Genomic DNA, 22,842 nt, shown 5'->3' with positions numbered 1-22,842 from the left:
GGAGCTCTCTCAGACAGCTGACTCCACCATACAGGCTGCTACAGGCTGCTGTGGTTTTCCAGAGAGGGTTGCCACTTCCCTCCCTTTTATTATAACTGGTGTAGTAAAAACGGGAAAGGAACGGACTGCCATAAATCCAGTTTAGTTAAGGGTACTTCTTCCCTTAACCTCCTTCCCCACACATGGATTCTTCCTCTCCTTCTTACCCACCCCCCGCAAAAGACTGAGGTCCACTGGACCTCAAGGAGACTCCACAGTCTCAACTAATTATCTTCAACTTGGCTTGCAGACAAGTAAAACTTAAGCTTCTGGAACCAACACATTTATCAAAAGGCTTCTGAGTGCTTCAACCCAAATCCCTGCATGCTGTTGGACCCTTCAGAGGTTTCCCCTTCAACATCTTCCTATCCATGTAATTCTGGCGAACTCAGGGTAGGCCAACTGGACAACACAGACCAGCAGAGGTAAATGTGTTAAGCTCAGGACCAGTTCAAGCTAAAACCTTTGGAAAGCATGACTGCCTCCAGGTCCTTGTCTTCCTCTTTTTCTCGAAGCCGTTGCTCCTCAAGGAGAGCCACCAGAGAATCTCTCTGCTCCACTACTTCTAGCATCTCGTTCAGGATCCTCTTCTCTTCTGAGAGCTCCTCATCTGTCTTCAGATGATCTACAAAGACATCAAAAACCATCAGCACACACAAGGCTAGAAATATGCACGTACAATCTACAAAGCATTCCCTTCTGCACTTACCCTCTACTGCCATCCTCTCCCGCAGCTCCTGCTGTAATCGACTCTGCCTGTCTTCCAGTTCTAGCTCCCGAGCGCTGAAAGGGAAACATCAGGAATCCAAGTTCTGGGAACATTAAATTCTCTATACACTGCTTCATATCCAGTCCCAATTCCTGCTCCCTCTCTAGATATTTTACCAAACTCTTTTGGAACAACTCTTAAAGCACCTAAAATATTTAACTGTGTTTCTTAAGAGATTGAAATGTACTTTCAACATCTCACATTCTTTACCTTCAGAGCCAGGAAGTGCAATATGCAAAGTTGAGCAGATTGTGGAAGGGATTAAATCTAGAACAATGTGGAGGAACAACCAAATCTCCAATCACTGCAAAATTCTACTTTACCTCTATGTATCTCCTGCCATCTCCCACTCTAAAGGCAAAATCACAACCAAGGAGGTGTTGGGGCCATTAGCTTTTTCAGATTCCAACAGACACCACCATGAGCTTCCACAGGCCATCAGCTTCCACACTGCAGGGATCAGCTGACATATACTCAGAAGCACAAGGACTGCAAAAGCTCCCAATTTCACTACAGGGAAAAAACCCCTTGTTGTCTGAGCCCAAACGAGAGACACAGGGGTCCCGCTGCAGGCAGAGAGCCATGTGGTGAAGGTGACTGAATTAAAGACTTTGGGCAACACTTAAAAATGGACTCTACCAAAGCCAGGAGGCAGCACACAGTATTTTGGCGTGAAATATGTAAACAAAACGTGTTTTATCCACGAACAGCTTGGAAAGGGCTCAGAGCTTTAAACATACTTCTGCTTGTGCACAAATATTTGGAATTTTCATTCCTAATTGTTCCTGTTATTCCTTCTTCTACCGCTCTTCAGAAATGTACTTAGATTCATAGCTCAGCAGGCAGGAATCAGCCTAAGAGATGGCTGGCCTGCTGGCATTGTAGGGAAGACAGTACTGACAGACCAGCCAATGCTCTCTGTAGCATCACCCCCCTTTTGCAGCTTCACACGTTCACTCACAATATCATCAGTTCGGACTCGTAGCGGACCAAGGCGTTCTTCTCCTGCACCAGCTTGAACCACTCCTGCATCAGCTTGGGATCGTCTTTCTTACCCATGCCTGCCAAAAAGGAAACCCGGTGAGTTTTCAGGTGAGGCCCTGCACTCCTTACAAGCCCAAACTGCAAAAACAACAATGGGGCAAAATGTGCAAAGAAAGCCGAGCAAGATGCTGCCAGAGCACTCCCAAGCCGGGTCCATTCAGTTTGCCTACAGCACACGGAAGAGTGGAAGTCGCCTCCAAAAGGATTCTCTTCTCTTTGGAGCCTGATTTCATTTTATTTTATTTTAAATTACTTTTTGCTTTCTGATTTTCTTGCGATTGCTCATTTCTTCCTCACTCTTAATGCAGAAAGCCCACATTTCTCTAAGTATTTCACTTTTCCTTTCCTTAGAAGAGTTTGATAGGTCCTCATACCAGCTATTTAAACAGATGCTCATCAGAAATGGACTCACAATTGCCACTCCATGTGTTTTACCTTCAATTTCTTCAACTGCATGTCCTCGGTCTTTTCTTTTATGGGCCAAACGTAACATCTTGTCTTTTCTTTATTTAATAGCTAAATTTTTCTCACTCTTAGCCACATGTTTCTATCCATCTTCAAGATCCCCTAGGCCCAGTGAACACAGAAACTACTCTTGTATTGCACATCAGCCATGGAAAGGAAAAGAATCCCCAGGCACACTTGCTAATATCAAAGCAGAATAAAAATACCTTGGGCCTTGGCCACCTAGAACAGAACTCTAGGTTGGTATTTCATTTATTTTAACACCAACTCCTAAATTTACTCAGACCACTGATGAATCTCCTATCTGTCAGGAGGAATAACTTGCAGAATGCTGTTCCCAAATCCTCCTGTTGGTATTTATCAAATGCAAAAGCTCCTCCTAGCAGTCTCCTGGTCTGGGCCACTGATCCCACCCTGAACTACCTGGAGATGAATGCTGTGACCTACATCAGACACCTTCAAGGGCATAAGCCGTGCGCCTGCCTCTAATCAAGCTCGAGAGGATTTTGAGGTTGCTGCACCCTGTCAGCTTGCACTGTGTGTAACCCAGGCATCCTTACGTAACTAGCATATCTGTGTACGTTGTCATTACGGGCACATCCTACCTACATCAAGAGCAACAACTCTCAAAGGGTCACTTTGATGCTAAAAATAACCAAGGAGCAGGCTTATTAGTCAGACTCTGGGAAACACTGCACGACGACCACATTAAGGGCTAGCTCCTGCCGAGCTGGACCCTGTCTCCGCCCTTGGGATCTCAGACAAGTGCTGCACTGGCGCTAAAAAGAGGGAGAGCCTACGACTCCTGTTAAGCTGCAGCTTAGGCTGAGACTACCTGCCTTGGAGATATCCTAAGAGGAGACCCTTGGGGAATACTAGATGTGGTTGAACCACCCTAAGAGCCTCCGGCTCTGTGGACTTTACACCAGTGTGTTGCTCAGTTCCAAGCATTCCTTTCTGAGCCTCTCTGCACAATATGCCCGTGTGGCGACAGGAGAGGGAGACTGTACATGCAGATGTCCAGTGCTGTGGCGCCATGAAAACACTGGGAAGTCTCCCCATCCCTCCCGATGCCAGGATGTAGAGAAAACAAATGCCTCTAAGAAAAAGCCAAAACCACAACGCTACTGACCTATGAAATACATAAGTATTTTTAAACAGCCAACAAGCAGAGGAGTAATGGGAGGATTGGAGAGGGAGCACTGACAACTGATGTGAGGGAGCACCATGGAAAGCAGAGTAAGTGGTTAGCAAAATTACACCATGAACACACATAAACAACCCCTTCCCCCATGCCTTGGCAATGGAAGCTCTACAGCAAACTCTGTTTGGGACAGTTAAAGAATGAACTCGTCAAGACAGATGAGGGGAGAACTGGTCTAGCTTAAGGTTTGTTCAAGGATGTTTTCTCAAACCAGTATTCCTTTAATCCATACACACTAATTAAAAGGCCATATTTAAGGAAGCAGATTGTCTTCCCTTACCCCACCTTCCAAACATCTTTCAGGAGAAATAAAGAAGTTGAAGCCACCAAAATGAAAACAAACTTTTGAGCGTTAACGTTACTGCTCCCATTGCTGCTGCCGAATGTCCCTCCCAGTTGCTACACCTTCCCTAGCACAGCTGGGGACTAGCAAAAGGGATACTGTACCTTTAATAACCTGCCACAGGCCCAGAGAAGCTGGTTACCAGGTTGCTACTGAGATGGTTGATGTGGGGACACAGGAAGAAAAGGGCTGGGGAGAGGGGCCTTGTGTTTGCTAGCTGACTAGTGCCGCTACGACAACCCAGCTGTGGTCAAGGAGAACAGGGAGCATGTGAGGTTACGTTACCTTCATGGGCACAGCAAGGGCAGAAGGAGAGAGGTCTACGACGTGGTGTCCCGGCATTGGGCTCAACTTCAATAGGATCAAACGAGGAAGAGGAAGAGGCAGGAGAGGAAGAGGAAGTTGGAAGTGGAACGGAAGAGGAGGAAAGGGGTGAAATAAAAGACAAGCAAAGGACAAAAAGCGTAAGAGTGAGAAAGAAAGGAAACACAAGAAGAAAAGAAAAGAAAAAAATACAAGAAATGGAGAAGCAGAAACAAGGGATACAGTCTACAGATGAATAATGTCCCTAGCAAGCACAGATAACAGGTAAGAGGTAGACTGAGGCACTGGTGAACTCTTACTGAGCTGTACAGATACCAGGCAGGAGGTTACTGTTACTGCGCTTTTTAATAACGTACGTTTTTCAGTCACAGGGTCTTGCACTGAAAGGTTTGTGAACAAGACCTCAGGACAAGCAGAGACAAATATTTAACTTCTGCTGGTAAATGTCAAATTTCAAGCAGGGTTACGTTAAGTCTCACCTGCATATGTAAGACACCAGCCATAAGCAGCCGCCCTAACATTAAAGCTTCATCAGGACCATGCTTTCTTCACCACGGCACCATTCACTGATGGCACAAAAGTGTCCTTTTTAATGGAAAACAACTCCTTCAGCCAGGGAGCATCGCAGGGACGATCTGATTAATGTGGAACCAGCCTGCCAGGGTCTGCTGTGTCAAGTATGGCGAGTACACGTGTACTCAACCGGACTGTCGTGCTTAGAGGGGAAAAGGCTTTTGCACAGGTAAAAAAAGTGATTCACATCAGGGTCTGTGGGGGCAATGACCAACTGCTAGGGCCCTGCAGAGTTAAAAGGGCAAATTTAAAGCTCTCCTTTGACACGCTCATTTCACAAAGCATTTTAAAGCTTACATGTCCTGCCACATTATCAGTGACTTACTGAATGTTTTTCATCTTCTCTGTCGCCCAGTCAAGGACAAACATTTCTCATCTCTACAATGGTTCAGCTGTTTCAACACTGAGAATAACTTAACATCACAAAGACAAACAGCAGGAAATAATCAACATCACTAGCAGTTACAGAACATATGCACCAAGAAGGTGATGAGCCTGAAACGTCAGAGCTAGCAGAACCGAGCACTTAACCGCTCTCGACGCATGACCGCGTTCATAGAGAGGAGGCATTTCTGCATCAGGAGAAGGCACAAACTCCACAAACAACAACATGGCAAGAGCAGCGCTTGTTCTGGAGAGGTCAGCAGAGCTCGATACACACGGTTTGGAGACAGCTTTGCAGAACTAGACTACTGGTGAACTGGGAAGGCTTTAGAAGGGACCATCACAGAACTAGACCAGCACATGGAGGACACACTGGAGTGAGGGAGAGCACGTCGGCTTCAAAGCCTGTGACTGAGCAGCGTGGCTTTCTCAGACAGGAAGAAACCTCTGTACTGGGGGCAGGAAGGGGCCACACTAGGAGAGGTGCCACGGTTGGCCATATGACAGTTACAAATAAAGCAGCATACTGACATTAGCTGACAGCATCAGAACCTTTGTTACTATTGTTCTGAATTTTCTAACTCCTTCATCTATATAGTGAAAAAATACCAGGGCTTTTCCCCAATGCCTGCCATTTCACAGATTAGGTTACAAAAGCAGAAAACAAACAAGAAAGCCCCCAAACCACAAAAGCACTGTGACGAGTAAACTTCTACACAAAGCAGACCATCTGGTGAACGGTACCTGTTACCTTTTTTATTTCACACCCTATCTAACATTAATTCTTCTATGTAAGCTTTAATACTTTAACTTGGTCTAACCACTATTTTGGGGGAGTCAGGAAACAGATATTTAACTGTATGGAAAAGTCCACTTCAATTTTTCATGGTTTGAGATTTCACTCAGAACTGTGGGGTGCAGGGCAGAACGTTGGTAACTCAAGCACAGCTACTGCATCTATGCATTTCAAGCCCTGGACATACAGACTTAGTGAGGAACTCCCAATTTTCCATATTTGAACTGAAAAATAAAAATGAGGTATGTAAAAATGCCGTTCATCTCATTGTGGTGGGCCCACAAGTTACTAACTTTTGTCATCAGTAAGCAAACGGTCTGATAGTAGAAGATACCATCTGGTCTCCAGTAAAAAGCCACAGGACTTACACAGCAGAAGATGGTAATATGGAACTTGCTCCCTGCAACTGTGTCTTTTTCCTCTGCTCTTAGTTGTCCTACTTCTAAACACAAATAGGATCCTCCCACTCTTGCCGAAGGAAACTTTGTCCTTGAACGAAGTCACAAAGTTCATGGCATCAGTAACAGCCCTGCTATATTGGAAATGTTAACACTGCTTTTCAACAAGATAATGAACATAACCTGTACTATTACGATCCTTTCCAATGACTCCAGCTGTAAGTTATAGTTACATCAGTAAATACAGGTTATATCATCATTACAATTGCTTTGGAAGCAACTTCTGTCCAGACTAGGATGATCAACAAGGCTGTAAAAAAAGGGTTCCTTACATACTGGAGGGCCTGAACAGCAAGGATAGAGGAATGTGCAGCCCAAGAACTTACCTCCTATGCTCCTCTAAAGCGGTGAAAATTATTATGTCCTAAAAAGTGCCATAATCGAAAGTTGTAAGCTTTATAAAACCTATCATGTGGTAGAATTTTAAATATATATTTAAAACTTCTCTAAGGTGACAGTCATTGAAACTGCTTTCCCACCCTTAGTAACCGTATCAACATATGTGGTACAGGCTCTAAGCAGACTGAAATGGGAACTTTCTAATTTTAAGAGAAAATATATCCTATTTCCTGAAATGGAAAACATTTTTCACTGACATAACCAATCTTTAAGTGTATTCCATGTCACATATTTCTCTATCCCTTCAGATGAACTCTTTCAAGTGAAGGCCTCTGAATGGTTTCAGGCACAGAGAACTGGAGGGCCAGGGAGGGCGGGGGTCGCTTGAGAAATGGAAAAAACCATTCCCTCATCCAGCTGGTATTTTCAGACAGTGAATGGATCACCAGATCATTCACATTTCTGTCCAAGTTAGTTTTGTAAAAATACAACTTCACAGCAAGAGCTCTCACCTGTGCAAATGTATGGGGAAAGACAATCCCGGGGAAATGCTGAAGATTCCTCCTCCAGTGCTACCAAAAAGGAGAACTAGACAACACCCTGGTTCACAGTATGGTGTTAAAAACAGTCTCACCTACCCTGCCCTTATCACTCGTCCAATAACATTACAGAAATCCTTACATGCCATCTTATTTCTCCCAGAGCCATTACTAACCCTACAGCAAATAGCATTATATTATTGTTTAAAGAAGAGAAATCACCACCTCATCTTCCCACTGAGTTACAATTATGATCACCACTGCAAGGCAGTTTTCCTGGCCACGGAGCCAGGACCTGACAGGAAAAAGTCTTCTGTCAAACAAAGGTAAAGAAACCAACAAAGCCCCTTCTGTTCAAGTCTCCACCACCAAAACCTGGCGACACAGGTCTTCATCCACAGCATGGGAGTGCTGCTGGGAGCAGCCCTACAAGCTGCCCACTGGGGCAGTTTGGAAGAAGCTGAAAGGCAAGAGAAGAACCCTTTCTGTGACCACTCACCCCTTAGGTTCCCTCTGTGCTCTCAGTGAGAGTCGGGTGCAACTACAACTGCTGGACAGAAAGTGACCACTCGCCCCCCCAACCCTGAGAGACAGATCCACCCACAGACCGTGTCATGGGAGGTTGTTCCTGCCATGGGGCCAACTTTTTTGGAGGTGTGTAAAGCCTTCACAGCCAAGGTCAGCAGCCCAAGTTGCTGGAAAGCAGAGGCATTCAGAAGTGTGTATGGGGCCATCGGTAGGAGCCAGGTGCTGCATCTCACCCAGGGAAAGGAGTATGCCCCAGCTCCTGAGCACACAACATCCTGGAGAGGTAGAAGCGCTGCCTTGTAGATTAGCCACATCCCATCAATGAAGTGACCGGAATTATCTTGCATCTGTGAAAGGAAGCCTTTCCAGACCTTGCTGGGATATGGTTCAGGTAGCCTGACAAGACCGGCCTTGTTTGTCACAGAACCCTTGAGGGATCGCAGACTTTGTTACAGTGGTAGAAATCAAGACCTAGGCCAAGAATAAACACCGTAGTGCCAAAACCTCTTCCAAATGAGGACCAGAAATTGTATAGACATCATGAAAATACACCTTCCTTTTCACTGTTCTTTGTTACACGAGCTACACTTGACTGTTGTCTTTTCTACTTTTTGTTTTGCTATTGTTTAAGCAGCAATACTTCAGAGTGGTTTCGTCCTTCTGCTGTAGCTACACAACCCTTCTTCATAATCAGAAGCACAACAGTAAAAACAATCGATATGGATGAAGAAAGCATGGCAGAAAGTTCAAGATGGCAGCCACCGCTATCCCCAAGGTACAGCTCACAATGATCCCTTCACTATTTGCCCCATGTTCTGTGGTGTGATGATTTCTGAGAAGACGTGAACCACTGCAGATCGAAATGACACGAACAGATGCACCACAGAACAAGTGGGATCACTTCCTTTGCAAGTTTGGTATCCGAAGACTTTCATTTTTCTACTGCTGACTAACCAGGGCAGTTTGGAAATGAGTGACACCAGGCAGGAAGTACCTCTCCGAGGTTAATCTCTCTTCTTGTGAACCATTAGGCTGGCACTTGACCTCACAAGCTCAGAACACGACACTTTAGAAACTCTGACTCTACTAACAACTTCCATTACTCATTTAGCAGGCAGACTGAGAGCTCTAATTTTAACGTGGTGCTTAAAATAAGGATCAGTCCAAAAGAGATCAGCAAGACAAAGTGAGCACAGCTGAGAGGAAATATCCTCCTTCCCACCTTTTAAAAATCAGCTATAGTCACAAACCTGATTACTGAAAAACAAATCATTCCAACTGTATTATTTGGGGAAGGTGTTCAACAGCAGCATTGTACAAGAGCCAGAATCCAGAAAGCCATCCCTTGGAAAACAGCACCCACACAACTGCAGGTATTACAAAGTCGAGGGCAACCACTGTGTAAACTCCTTGCTCTGTTTTTCTGACTTAGCAGTGTACTGGGTCAAAACCAGTATCCTCCCATGTACCATCACTAGAAGAAACCTGGGGAAAACTCACAGGCCAGCGAATTGTCACACAAACTGAACCACACTTCTATTTGTCCAGCAGAAAAGGGGGGGGAGAGTGGAAAGAAAACTAGGGAAAGCAATAATTGGAGGTGAGTACACAACTGCACAGAAGTCTTCTGCTTCTACTAGATCTCAGGACTCCTCAAAATGCAGTCTGAATTAGTAGTGTCCTGCACTGCTCTACTTCCCAAGACTGTTAGTTCCTGCGTGCAGTTGTAAATGGTAATTGTTTGCCTCCAGCACCTACAAGTTCTGCTTATCAACTGTGTTTTCCTGCTCCAAGTTCACAGCAAAGAAACCATGTCACCAACCCACTTCAGCGTCAAAAGCAGCTGCAGACTGCAAAAACAATGCTTATCTTGCAACTCCACTCCTCTTCCAGGAGAGCTGCATTCGCCAGCCACAAGAAATAGGACTGGTCTCCTGTGAGCATATCAGACTCCAGCCCTGCAGAGCTAGATCTGCAGGACTCTAAAGAACATAATCAGCTCCAGTACTTTAAATAAGCTAATAAAAAGTGATGTTGTTGTAGAGGTTGCTTTAAACAAAGTACAAAGAATGAAAACCCCCCACAATCTCACTTCCCTCCCCCCCATTTATCTGATGTTCCTAAGACTCTTGTCAAGAGTGGGGGACCGTGACAGTCTGTGGTCAGCACTGCCAAACACACCAGCCATCTTCCCTCTTGCCTGTCTCAGCACCCTCCAGGCAAGATGGGAGCGAGGGGGCTGTTTCCTCAGCGGTTCCCTGCTGAGTGCAAGGAAAAGGAAGCTGCTCTCTGGGAGGCAGAGGGAATAACCAGGGTACTTTCCACAGGCAGACAAGGAGCGAACTGGGACAGGGAACCAGTGGGTAAGGAGAAACTGAGGCTGGGACGAGTTAAGCAAGGAGACTATGAATGCAAACTACTAAAGGAGAAGAGACAGAGAGGAGAGGGGAAAAGGGGTAATGGATGAAAGGAGAAGGCAGGTTTGTGAAGATATGACCAAACAAAAATCAGCAGACAAATAATTCTGGGTAGAAGAGGGAGCAGAGCCCAAAAAGTTTGGGAAAAGGCCAGAGGCAAGGATTAAGGCTGTGGGGACTGAGTCAGTGGGAGGACCAGAGTCAGAATGGAACAGCTATTGGGGAGGAACAGGAGGTCTGAAAGGAAGAATTCTAGGATTTTTTTGTCAAGAAAGTAGGATTAAAATTAAATGCCTGAGAAGCAGAAACTGGGACTCAGAATGAAAATGGAAATGGGATAAGGAGCTTTGGATGGAAAAAGACAGGATTAGGACAAGGACTGCTGGATCATGGGCATAAAAGGGACAAAGAACATATATCCACCAGACTACTGCATCCTTCCAGTTTCCAGCTCAGAATCCACATTTTCAAGTTTCACCACTCCACAGCTGTCAGCAAACATCTGTGAAACCCCCTGACCATGTTCCATTTCCTCTCCACGAGGATCTCCCCAGAGGGTGACAACCTAGCATTGCTACCACCAGTTACTCTGTAAGGACAAGAGAGATTCTCTGCACTGGATCTAAAGGTTATAGATCTGTTGATAGAACAAACATAATACCAAAATCTTAATTTCCATTGACTTTGCAACTTTTGCTGGGTTCTTTTAACATAAATGCATATATGATATACACATAGGAATAACTACTCAGGATTGAAATGTGACCTTCTGTAGCGTGAAGTGAAACATCTGGTTTATGGCAACAGTACATGACATTCTAAAACAGGAAGAAAGGATTATGGCATCTGAGCAGAGCAATGGGGGTAGTTAGGATAGCAATCTGTAATCCTGCAAACTGGAACTTGACCAAGGGTGTCAGAAGTTACAGCTCCCTTGCAGAAGTTGTTGTGCAATCTGTAACAACTAAAGGAACCGTGAGTCTCAGTAGTGGAAAGAAAACCCAGAATAAACTGATGCCCTAATCATTCCAAGATTATTACCAGCATGCAGATAACTTTTCAAAGCATTTTCTTATCATTCTACTGACAGCAAGACTCTAGAGCCATGCCTGTGCCTCCGAGACACAAGTTTCCAGCAGAACAGTTAACAACGGAGCCATCCCAGCTGCTGAGCTCAGCAGGACCACGCAGCCACGAGCTCAGCAGGACCACGCAGCCACCCAGCGCTCCAGGGACTTTAACGGCGCTCCACCCAGATGCAGCATCCTGCACAGCCACCCTAATTTTGAAGCCGAGCTCTAAATCCACCACGGAATAGTGAGGAGTGTCATCAGAGCAACGTATCCCTTCTGGAGAAAGTGTTCTGGCAGCCCCAAAAGCAAGTACCAAGCAGTTACAGAGGCAAAACAATACTATGAAGCCACATACTCCAGGCAGGCTGTACTGGCTCACTACATTTAAAGGGATACTGCCCAATAAAGTTTTTTAAAGTTTGTTTCAAAAAAGGTATTTTTGAGATGAGTAGAAACTTGATCATCTGGTTTTAAAATACATCAACTGTCTTTAAAAACCATGAACATTCTCTGACTGCTGGCAGCCCGAGTGACTGAGTCACCATATAAATAAAACCAGCCTGCTGTAGAAGATAAAAAAATTACTGCTCCAGGGTGACTGTGTTCAGAGAAATGGAAAAAGCAAACACACCAAAAAGTAAACAGTAAATCTGATTTGCAATTACGATTTTCAGCAAGACAATATTTTTTTAAGTGACAGTGTCCCTTTAAGTAACAATCATTTTGCTTTTCTTAAAGCCACTATTAGTGATTTTGATGGGATCGCTGTCTCTAAAGAGGCATTAGGAGGAGAAGCAGGAGGAGGGAGAGGAATAGTGGAAATAGCATTAAATAGGGATGAGGGTCTGTTAAGTGTAATTCAGCATCAACCCTTTTACAGCTCCTACTCTATGTGCATACAACTATGGGCCAGCCCTGATGGGCATCATTGGGAAGAAAGGTTCAGAGTCTCTCTACAGAAGATGCCCTAGGAAGGAGTGCTGGGGGGCTGAACAGTGAATGAATGAAGCACAGGGCTAGTGGAGGGTATCACATCAAAATTAGCACAGGGGAACTGGGCAATGGATTAGGTCTATTAAGGAGAAAATTGTCTTACATTTCAAAACTTGAACTTAGGTGGATATTCTTAACTCAGGTGGATGTGCCAGGACAGTTTGGAGTCACTCCCAACAGACAGCTACAGACAGACACTTTGTGGGACAGGCTCATTCCAAGGGGGAGAAAAAATGACAAAAGTCTGGGCAAGGTAACGTTTCAGGATCAAATGCAGAACACAATGAAACCAGGGGAAGACTTCTAGTGACATGTCTTGGATCAGGCCTAGAGCATGTGGATCTGCCACTCCAGCGGGGCAGGTCTGTAATGCACTCCCTCAACAAAAACACAGCTTAGATCACACAACTTTATATCCCAAAAGACAAATGAAATGAGACTCTCAGATGACGAGGCAGCTAAGCAGAGTTTGCTTTCTCTTGGATCTGCTGACAGATGTGCTCATTTTCTAGGAATAGATTTAGGATGATTAAACTAGCAAAGGGAATTTTAATTTTCAAGACAGGCAAATGCTAAACAAATGCCATTTGCAACCCAGAAGTTATTCACTGGCCAAGGGATTCAGGAAGTTAATATTAATTAAAGAAAAGCAGAACCATGGTGCAGAGTGATGATCAGATTTAATCACTTGTGGGAAAAATAGAAAGCTAAACACTGTAATGTGTGTGCTTAGCAGTGAAATATTAAAAAAAAACAACCAACCAACACAAAAAACCCTGAAAAAAGATAACAAGAAGCTTACTAGCTGAGTAACGATGCCAACTGGGCTGCCGGGAAACTCTAACAGCAGATTCCAGAAAAAATGATTGGAACTCTTAACTATGGATTGTCTCCTAACTTACACTAATACAAAACAAGGAAGAAGCAGCATTTCTGAAATCCCTTGAGGGAACATTTTGGTTTTGTTAGATCATCAACACACTCTGGCTTTTTTGGAAGAAGCAAAACAGGAGGGGAAGAGGGAAGCAATGGTATGACTAACCCTTTACAGTGCTGATAGCTCTCGGGAGCCGGTCAGTTCTGCTGTCCCCTTCATGTTAAAATATTCTCCTAAAGAGCTTTTTGATGATGGAGTTGAACTTTCCAAAGGAGAAGCAAAAAAATCCCAAAATGGCCTTCCACCACTAGCAGGGAAGGTGGCTGGAGTGAAAACAGTAAGTAAATTTTGAAATAACCATCAGCGTGGAGAAACGAAGTGGGAGCCTTACAGGAGGTTTGTGGAGCCTGCCAGGATGTCTTCTTCCTGAGCTGGAAAAGGGGTTCTGCTATAGCCGGTCATGTGCGAGGGCTGTTTCTTCTTGTGTGTGAGCCAAGGATGGGAGAATTAGGTGAAGGGAGGAGTGGGGAGGAGTGTCAGCAGGGTTAGTGTCAGCAGGAGGTTCAGCTATACATACCACCCAGATGCAAGTCGATGAGGTCACTGTAATAAGACTCTCCCCAATAGTCTACAACAAGGAATTGGTGAAGACAGAGTTATTGAATCAGGTACCTGCCCCAGCCCCACACAATCAAAGCAATATATGAGAAAAAGACAGAAACATCAAAAAGCAAACGAGAAATGCAGCTATACACATGGGCACACATATATACATATACACACACACAGAGAGAAGTCTTTCTCTGTATGTATACATAGATGTACACATACACAAATATATCACAGACATATATATGGGGAAGATGAGAGGAAAATTCCCCACAGGCAGGCAAGGAAAAAAAATAATGAAGAAGTCTACACAGAGGCACTTTCAGTCTGCATCAGTACCTAACACTGATGTCTTTCCTGTTGGTGCTGAGAAAAGCAGAACTAAGTCTTGTTGCTTTCACACTGAGCAACACCTCAGGAGGAAACAGTGTCACTTCTCAGCTGCAGGAAAGGTGTAAGGGTTGGTTTCTTGGCGGTGACTGAGTGGAGGATGCATGTGTAAGGCACACGGATGGGAAGGCACTGACCGAAGCGCCCAGACGAATGGCAAGCGCCTCAGTGTACAAAGAAGGGTACGTGTGAGGTATCTATGGCCAGAGAAGAACCTGCACACAAGTGTGTGGAGCAGAGGTGTTGTGTCCACGGCTGCTAGAGACAGGTACACCATGAGTCTAGCACCGGGCAGTGTTCCTCTGGGGAAGAGACAGACGGGGCACTGCGAGCACTATTTCTCACTGCACGATTCACGTCGTGTAAAGAGGCGACTCGCCGGTTTTTCAGTATTCATCTGACAGTAGGAGACATTTTCTCAGCTCTTAAAAAAGAGTATCAAAGTTTATGTTAGAGGAGGATAAAGGAGAGGAAAAAGAAAAGGTTCCAGAAATTTCTAATTTGACATCTATTTAAGTTAATAATTGAAAAAATATGAAAAATCCACACAGGAAATCAAGGTCATAAGCATGTCCAAACAGGCGAATGCACTATAATATCAAGTACTGTGATGTTAATAGGAATCCCATTCCAGGTGTCCCTTGGGACACCGCAGAAAAATGGGAAAATTATTCACTGAGCTTATCCTACTTCACCTGTGCAGTGAAATACTGCAATGCAAGAGAAAGGGGGAGAGGTGGGAAGCAAAGAGAGAGGTGACAAAAGCTTAGACCACCTGTATACATGACAAACTTGCCGCCTAACTAGAGATTACATTGCTACTTGAAACGGAGCTTACATTCCAAATCATTCACTCTTGCCGTGAATGTGACTATCAAAGGCTGAGATTCTCCAAGATAATCACAGAGAACATATTAAAGCAATTAAGTAATCACTGAGTGCGAGATCATTTTCTGAATCTGAAGCTAAATTAGGTAGATTGCACATTCGGCTTTTAAGAGAATAAAAGACCAACTGTGCCTTGCCTGAGGCTGAGCCAATTTAAAAAAGGAAGAGACAGGGAGGTAGCCAAGGAGGTGCAATTATTTTGTCAAAATTAAAGTTAACAATGACCTCCAAAACGGTTCAGAGTCTGATGAGTTGAATAGCTAGTATCTTCATATAAATACACCGACTTGACAACTATCAGATAAGGAGTGAATTTCCTGGAATGACTATTGAGCTGTCTGTCCCTATTGCTAGGATCTAAATTAACTGCAAACTCTCAGAAGGACCGCAGGGTATCGCTTTGAAGAATTTATTGATCTCAGTGTAAGTCATTTGGCAAGACTGTTATTAAGGATGATGCAAAATGGATGGAAAGTAAAAGCAAAATTATTCCAAGTAAAGAAATTATTACCTATAATACCAGTTTTTGTTCTTACCAGTCCAACTGAAAAACATTTTTTGTTCTAAAATGGAAAGAGGTTCAGAGGTCAGAGACCTGAACAATTAAAGTTAATGGAATACCTCTACAAAAGCAAAATTTGAAATCTGTCACAGACAGGAAAGATGACTAACAAGCAATTTGCTAAAAGATGGCAATTGACATAGGGAAGTAGTTCCAATGGGCTTGTCTATCCTTTTCTACAGTAGAAAAAGACACATTACAAAACACAGAATTCTGTTTTCTGTCAGGATTTTCAAGTATCTAGTAGTAGGAAAATACTTCACAGTTACATGCCTATATTAGTGAGTGATTTGCTCTACCCCTGTGGAGAGGGAAGCTGAATGACCCACTCGTTACAGAGCCTAACACATTCTCCCAGAACAGTTAATACTGGTCGATGTCTATGTGACAGCCATTACTTTGATCCTGCACTGCAAATCCTCCTCTATGGAGAGGGTATGTGCAAAGGAGGTGTACCTCCTGCCCTCCCCCAGTTCTTCCCCTTATACAAGATTGTTAAAAGGAAAGAGAGTTTAAAAATCTTTTTCAGATGAAAACCACCACCCTTCCCTTTTTTAACCTTTGTTTACATGGTTTCACTGAGGGGGGAGACACACCAATCAGAGGCCAGAGCATGACTCCAGACCTTTACACAATGGTACCTGCTGAATGCAGTGGCCACTGTCAGGTCAGTACCTTAGGCAATGCAGATGACAAGAAAATTATTCTGCTCTCCTGAATAATTAATGGCAATTGGAAGAAGAAATTATTTGTCTTTCTGGAATTCAATGTCTCAAGATTGAAAAAAGAAAAAAAAAAGAAGAAATTCAGTTACTTTATCAGAGACCTATGTAAAAAGTCCATGCAAGAGTGGCTGGAGAGGTGAGGATGGAATTAATTTGTAATCTCATGTTTCAGTCAGCACAGGTTAGAACATGCTCTTCTCCCCCAAAGGAATGTGTTTCTTGTTACTGCCCTGAAATAACTGGAAGAGTTCTTTCTGACAGAAATTCTTTCTGACAGAATTAAGCTTCTGTAACCATAACGTATGATCTGTTGGTAGAAACATGTTGCATGAGCAAAGCATACCCTGGAGACTTCCTGACGTTAAGAGATTTATTTTGCAGAGAGTCATCTACAGTTTGGTAATTCTGCTAGGAAACTCACAGCTATACAAGCTCATCTAAGACTGCTTTCATTTTGGGGGACCTGGGAGTGAATAGTTAGTCACACAAGGGTATAATTCCACAGCCTTCCATATAAAATAGCAGTTCCTTCTGTTGGTCATTTTCTGCCTTCTCTGACCGTTTATTCAGGATTCTGCTCTCATTCTTCAGTGAGAGAACTTTCTACCACGAAGAACGTGCTCTCAGCTGATAAGATTTCCCACTTGTGCTGACATGTCTTACATGAAAGTCATTTAGCAGCTAAATAATCAAGATGAAGAAAAAGGAAAAGAGTAATTATAAATAAGAGAAGTGGTTTTTAGTAAGTGCAGTAACTGGCAAGCCAAAGAACACAGTGGGTCTACACAGAAATACAGCATAAGGAAGGAGGCACCACCACAGAGAAAGAGTTTTTGCACGAGGCTGTTTTTTAGAACCCACAAATGAAAAAGCCAGTCAGATCACAAAACCATCAAAGCCCTCAAGATCATTCTCCACACCTGTAGTACCAATTTGCTTTGGGAACCATTCCACCCTGCTGCTTTGACACATCTTCAAGGGGCATCAAACATACCTAATCCTGGCTGAGTAGTAATTGGCAGGAAGTCACAACAGACTTTTCCTCTGTCAAACCTTCACTCCTTAATCGAGTTCCATCTTCACAGGCATAACAGTTGCTCTTCAATCCAAGCAACAAGATAAAACATTTTCCAAGCACCTGTTCCAGTGTTACCATTTCTGATCTCTGATTCTTGCAATCGGGTACGTAATCCAGGGCCTGTCAGGTACACTGCATTTGCCTGTTGGGATATTTGACTCCTTGCAATAGAGGATCCTTTTTTCCAAATCATGATACTACTATCAGCATTATCTGAACCAAGTACTCCTCCACTCATGTGCTTTGCCAGATCAGATGATATTAATTTAATTTTACATACACGTAATGCTCCTTTAATGGCTTGACATGGATACCTTTCAGTACACGTGTGCATTTCTGCTCTGCACAACTTTCTTGGAAGTAGCCAGTGTGCTGGGCTGTGCAGTGAGGAAGATGTTCTGTGATGGTCCCTTGTAAGGACACTACCTTGGTAATCCAACACAATAGAGAAAGCACACACAATTCACAATTACTCCCTTAACATACAAACAGGGTTCTCGTACTGCGACAGCTTTATGTGAATGGCAGCTAGGAAACCCCTGCAATTTCCTAGCTGTAATACCCAGTTATACGTGGAGTCAGTCAGCCAGCTGTTATTAATAGCTGGAGGAGTACCTCCCAAACCTCCAGCAATGGAAAGCAAGCTGAGTCTCTGCCGTAGGGAAGTCCCAGAATTAGAGAAAACACAGGAACAACAAACACCTCAAAATACAGTAGAAAAAGGAGAATGGATTTGCACTGGACTCTATTTCTAATAAGACTCTAACGGTCCGTTTGCTTCTAAAATCCAAGCAGCTATGGGCTACTGCACAAGCACTTGATAAGAAAACTATAAAAGGAAACCAGGTTCTGATGGTTACCTGCTTCTCCCCGGAGAGCCTTCTCCACAGCTACCCCTCTTTCTTCAAGTTGCCTCTGCTTTTCTTCCACTTGCTCAAGCTGCCGCTGGATGATCTGTCCAGAGAAGAACAGAGTAGAACCTCACCAACAGTGACTCACCTGCTCTACCTGCAGCAATCGTCCAGCACTGTAACTTTAGCCAAACAACTATTTGTATTCAACAATACACTGCTTCAAGAGCTACCTGCTTCAAATGCTAGGATCACAGTCCCTCCAGTGACAACATCCTCCCCACCCTGGTGCATCCTATCCCTTAATTTTGCAAGCACCTTGATACTCATCTGCTACAACTCCAATCACCTTCCTAAACATTGAAGTGAAAGGTAAGGTGATGCTATTCAGTCAGCAGAGCCCCTACCTCAGGTTTTCAACAGATCACATTACCTAAAGATGATGTCAACAGTTTTCCAACAGATTTTCTGATATTTAAAGGTTAATTTGGTAACACTTCACCCAGCAGAGTAATCTAGCAAAACAATAATAGGCGCTGCTTCGTTGGGTATGATCTCACTATCACAGTTCCATCCAGTGCATGATGCATCACTCATCTCCAGATAGAAAAGTATTATGGTCATTTTTCTCACTATAAAACTGTTGTTACAGGTTTCAGCCATTCTTTCCGTATCTGTGACAGCAAATTTGGAAGAGGGAGTAGGAGCAGGGACGATCATGGAGAAACAAAGTTCCATCTCTGGATCCTCTTCTGACACACTCAGAGGAGTGTCAGAATCATGGTGCTTTCAGAGAGTCAACTGTCATATCAAGAAGATGGTGAGACAGCTACCTGCGCTCTGTGCAGCCTCTTTAGCTCCTCTTGCTTGGCTTGTCTACGGGCAGCTTTCTGTACTCGCCGGGTCAGCTTGGCATTCAGTTCCTCTTCTGTGTAGGCTCTCTGAAGGAAGGAAACACAGGAGCAGATTTGATTTGCATGCCCAGAGGTACAGGGAGACGGGCAACCATTTTTTCTTCCAAAAATCTCAGAAGTGAGGTGTTCTGTCTTTGCCACGGCTGTGTCAAAAGTCAAGCTTCTGCTGGCAAAGGTGTTCACAGTGCAGTGAGCAACAATTTCAGGGTCAAATCAGGAGTGAAGAAGTGTATAAGCCAACTGCAAAGCTGTGATTTTAACGTCCCAACCCTGTCTTTCACTGCTATCCAAAATGTTTCGAATTTTATTCTATTTCTCAATAGATTTAGCTAAATAGATTTCATTAAATCAATGAGTACCATACGGAGGGGTCACCTTGATTTAATTTTAGAAGAGGCTAAAGGCATGTCTACATCAGCAGCTACAGCCGTATAGGCTAAGAAATTATTATAGACTAGCGTAGTCATACTGGTATTCCCCTCTTCCTATTTTCTTCTGGAACAAGAACACCCATAGTTGGGAGTTACACCAGTATCACTGGTAATGACTCCTGTGCAAAACTGCTCAACTCTTCTATGAATCAAAAGGCGAAACATCATTTGAAAGCAGAACGCCCTTCTGGCCTGAGATCCCATCCCACGAGCAACCCCACAAAACTGGCTGCAAACCACAGCAAACAACCTCTGAACTGAAACTGGAGTATTACACCACCAGAAGCCATCCAAAAGGAGAAGGGCTGGGTCCACAGAAATAGGGATTTTCTCCTGTTCTTTTCTCTCGGGGAAATGAATTTAAAATTAAGTCTTTTTAGCATTACTGAACTGGGGTTTAGTATCTTATCAGGTATACTAGTTGGTTGTGTTGGAGCCTAGGAAGGCTTTCTCTCATAGACTTTCAAGAGCGTCAAACAAACGCCACAACTGCATTAAGTGAACTACAGTGAAGAAAAGAACTCTCTTCCCACATAAATGTGTGCAGGTATTAAGGGACAGCTGTAAACAGGTGTCTTCCACTTCTGAAAGGACATCTTCTCCATGGGCAGTCAACATCAAGGCCAAAATGTTGAGACAGACTGCCCTGAAATTTGCCTCATCTAGTTATTGTACTGCTGCTGGTGAGTCTACCTCTGGTTTACTGTTCTCAGGGGAATGGAGTTTAAGGTGGGATCCACAGCTCCATTAAAAATCCCTCAGATAGGTGGTTAGCGAGTGCCATCATTAAAACTCCAACAAGCAAGCACTTCACTCCTCCTTTCTTTAAAGCACAAAATCCACCATGATACCTGAATGCGAAAGCGAAGTGATAGAGGGCATGACTTTCCTATCCTATGTAACGCTGCTGTGACTGTGTAGCAGCACAAGAAGAATTCCAGAAAGCAGCAACGTTCCTGCAATAGGTACACAACTTCTGTCTTGAGTTTAGCTTGGTACAGAGTTTCACCAAGATTTCAGCGAACCCAACAATTCTGAAGGACGCTGATTAAAGTGTGACGACGATTCACCTGAACTCCTAAGTATTTAAAAAAGTGTTTAGTTGCCTTGAAAACCATTTTGTTCTGAAGCTCAAAGATCATCCACATGACTCCATACAGCGGTGCACTGCTGTGCACTGGTAATTGCATGCATTCTAACCAGACAAACAATTCCAAGCTTAATACATTTTTGGTAGACAACCTCTACAAATGATTTGCTGCCCGTGCCTGCTGACATCTCACGCATGCACGGTCGATGTTTGTGATGTTAGTGCACATGTGATGGGGTAGCTATGGATTCAATGGGTTAATAGAGGGACATGCAATGCAATAATGGCCAGCTACTGGGAATGGAGACACTACCTTTGACGAGTATGATCTCTTGAATGCCAAGGCGTGTGGTACATAAATCGACTTTAAAGGGGGGAATGGTAAAGGAAAAAAAAATAAAACAACATACAAAATGTAGCAAAATCAGTTCAACATTGAAAACAGATGCACAGTAATAAAACAAAGCTGCTTTTAAATGAAACATAGAATTGTGCAAATGCTGAACATGACCCAGACTGGTGAAGCATAATGGAACTTCTGACAGCACAATCAAGTTTCTAGCACTCTCCTGAAAGCAGTTAACTTTAGTGGCCCCTTTGAAGGCACAGTCAACTTGGAAATACTTTTTTTTAGAGGACTATCTGGCCTTTACCTACCTATGGTATTCACGTCCACTGAGCAGGTACATTTTGATGTAGGGTTTGGAATAATAGCTTATGCTGGGGCACATATGGTCTGAACCAGCTCAGACAACCATATACTGTTACTCACAATTTTCCATTTACAATCTAATTTACAATCTCTCTTAGGAGTTAGGTTTATTTCATGAGTTTAAATAATCTCTACTTAATAGAAATGATCATTTCTGTTTAACTAACATAAGCCTTCCTCACTGCTGTGTGACAGGAGAAACACCAGATGAGCTCAGAGTAAGTTATGTGTCCTACAATAATACAGCCTCCCTGTCTAGAAAGAGAGCCTGAGGAGCTAAAATTATGAGGAGGGAGAAGGAAGAAAAAAAATCACTACTTTCTCTATCCAAGGACATTCTGCATTACTCTGCACCCCAAAATAAGGAAGTATATACTACTTAGGGTTTGTAAGAGAGGTAAATTTCCCTTGTGGCATGAAGCCGGGAGGGCACCTTGCCATTCTGGGCGAACAGCCAGCATTTTGCACATTCACATTCAATCAACTAAAATCAGACACAAATGAAAAGCCACAGACCAACTCCAGCATGTATGTGTACTTCAGTAACAAGCAAGCTACCTGCGGCAGTAAAACGCATGTCTGATGGCAACACCACAATTGTACAGGAACAACGACAAGCACAGTGACACACACCTATAAGCACGAGACCCATGGGACATTCACATTAGGAATTCTGTACAAGGTGCTTCTCTTGAAGGGCACTAAATTAAACCACGCTGAATGAATTCGCTGCTGATCACAAAAGAACAGGCTAAACAGCAAGCTGCCTGGGAAGCAAGCTCACTACAGTCACCAAAAAAGCAGCACAAGCAGAATTCCAGTTTAAAGAAGGGGTTCACATAAAAGTTATGTGGCACACAGGAAGTCAACTCTTACCTGTAAAATGTAGCAGGCAGCCTGCCACTTAAAAAATATCAACCTCACCCCAAATCAGTACAAACCCATTTTGTCAGTCTGGAAGCTCAGTGACCTTTCTTTGGACAGCAAGGCATTCCAGTGTTTGCATGTGTGTCCTGCATCCTTGGATGGGATGCAGTAAAACTACTAAGTGGTGTTCTCGGGCTCATTTCCTCTAAACAGCTTCATTCTCAAAACTATTCTTTAGGAAATCGACAGATGCTGAGCAAAGACATTCTTAATGTAGCTTCAGCAACAGCAAATGGGAGGAAATGAGATACCACCACCATATCCGCGGCAGACCCGGAGAGCTATTTTCAGTATTAGGATTCCAGGCATCTGCCACTGTCCCCTATCCCTTCCAGTGCTTGGAGATGAGATCTTTTTTTCCTCCAAAAGCCATCCTAAATCAAAATAGCTCAGGAAAAAGGGACCATGGAGGCATACCGAAGTCTGAAAACAAGCATGGACTTTACTGAAGCCCTGCTTCCTCCCGCAGGAGCTTACAAGGCAGAGCAGTAACTCTGTAA

The 22,842-nt window shown here is 43.7% G+C and overlaps 1 protein-coding gene across 4 annotated transcripts in view; it reads right to left on the bottom strand.

Annotated features, from left to right (window-relative positions):
• Positions 1-280: 280 nt before the first annotated feature.
• MICAL3 (microtubule associated monooxygenase, calponin and LIM domain containing 3) overlaps positions 281-22,842 on the bottom strand; it is a gene marked incomplete at its 5' end in the record, with an annotated part of 103,921 nt that continues 81,359 nt past the window's right edge. For 2 of the 4 annotated variants that reach the window (XM_084267763.1, XM_084267764.1), the window contains 8 exons: positions 281-664; positions 749-822; positions 1,770-1,869; positions 4,150-4,215; positions 13,743-13,793; positions 18,278-18,371; positions 19,102-19,209; positions 21,017-21,067. In XM_084267763.1, the coding sequence (XP_084123889.1) occupies positions 480-664; positions 749-822; positions 1,770-1,869; positions 4,150-4,215; positions 13,743-13,793; positions 18,278-18,371; positions 19,102-19,209; positions 21,017-21,067 (729 nt within the window). In that variant the 3' untranslated portion in view covers positions 281-479. The remainder of the gene's footprint in view (positions 665-748; positions 823-1,769; positions 1,870-4,149; positions 4,216-13,742; positions 13,794-18,277; positions 18,372-19,101; positions 19,210-21,016; positions 21,068-22,842) is intronic. The other 2 variants (XM_084267765.1, XM_084267766.1) reach the window with 2 other exon arrangements.

The sequence above is a fragment of the Gallinula chloropus genome (genome assembly GCF_964237585.1).
Source record: "Gallinula chloropus genome assembly, chromosome: 1".
Classification (NCBI taxonomy): domain Eukaryota; kingdom Metazoa; phylum Chordata; class Aves; order Gruiformes; family Rallidae; genus Gallinula; species Gallinula chloropus.
The sequence above is the reverse complement of the archived record's forward strand: the minus strand, read 5'-3'. Positions and strand labels throughout refer to the sequence as shown.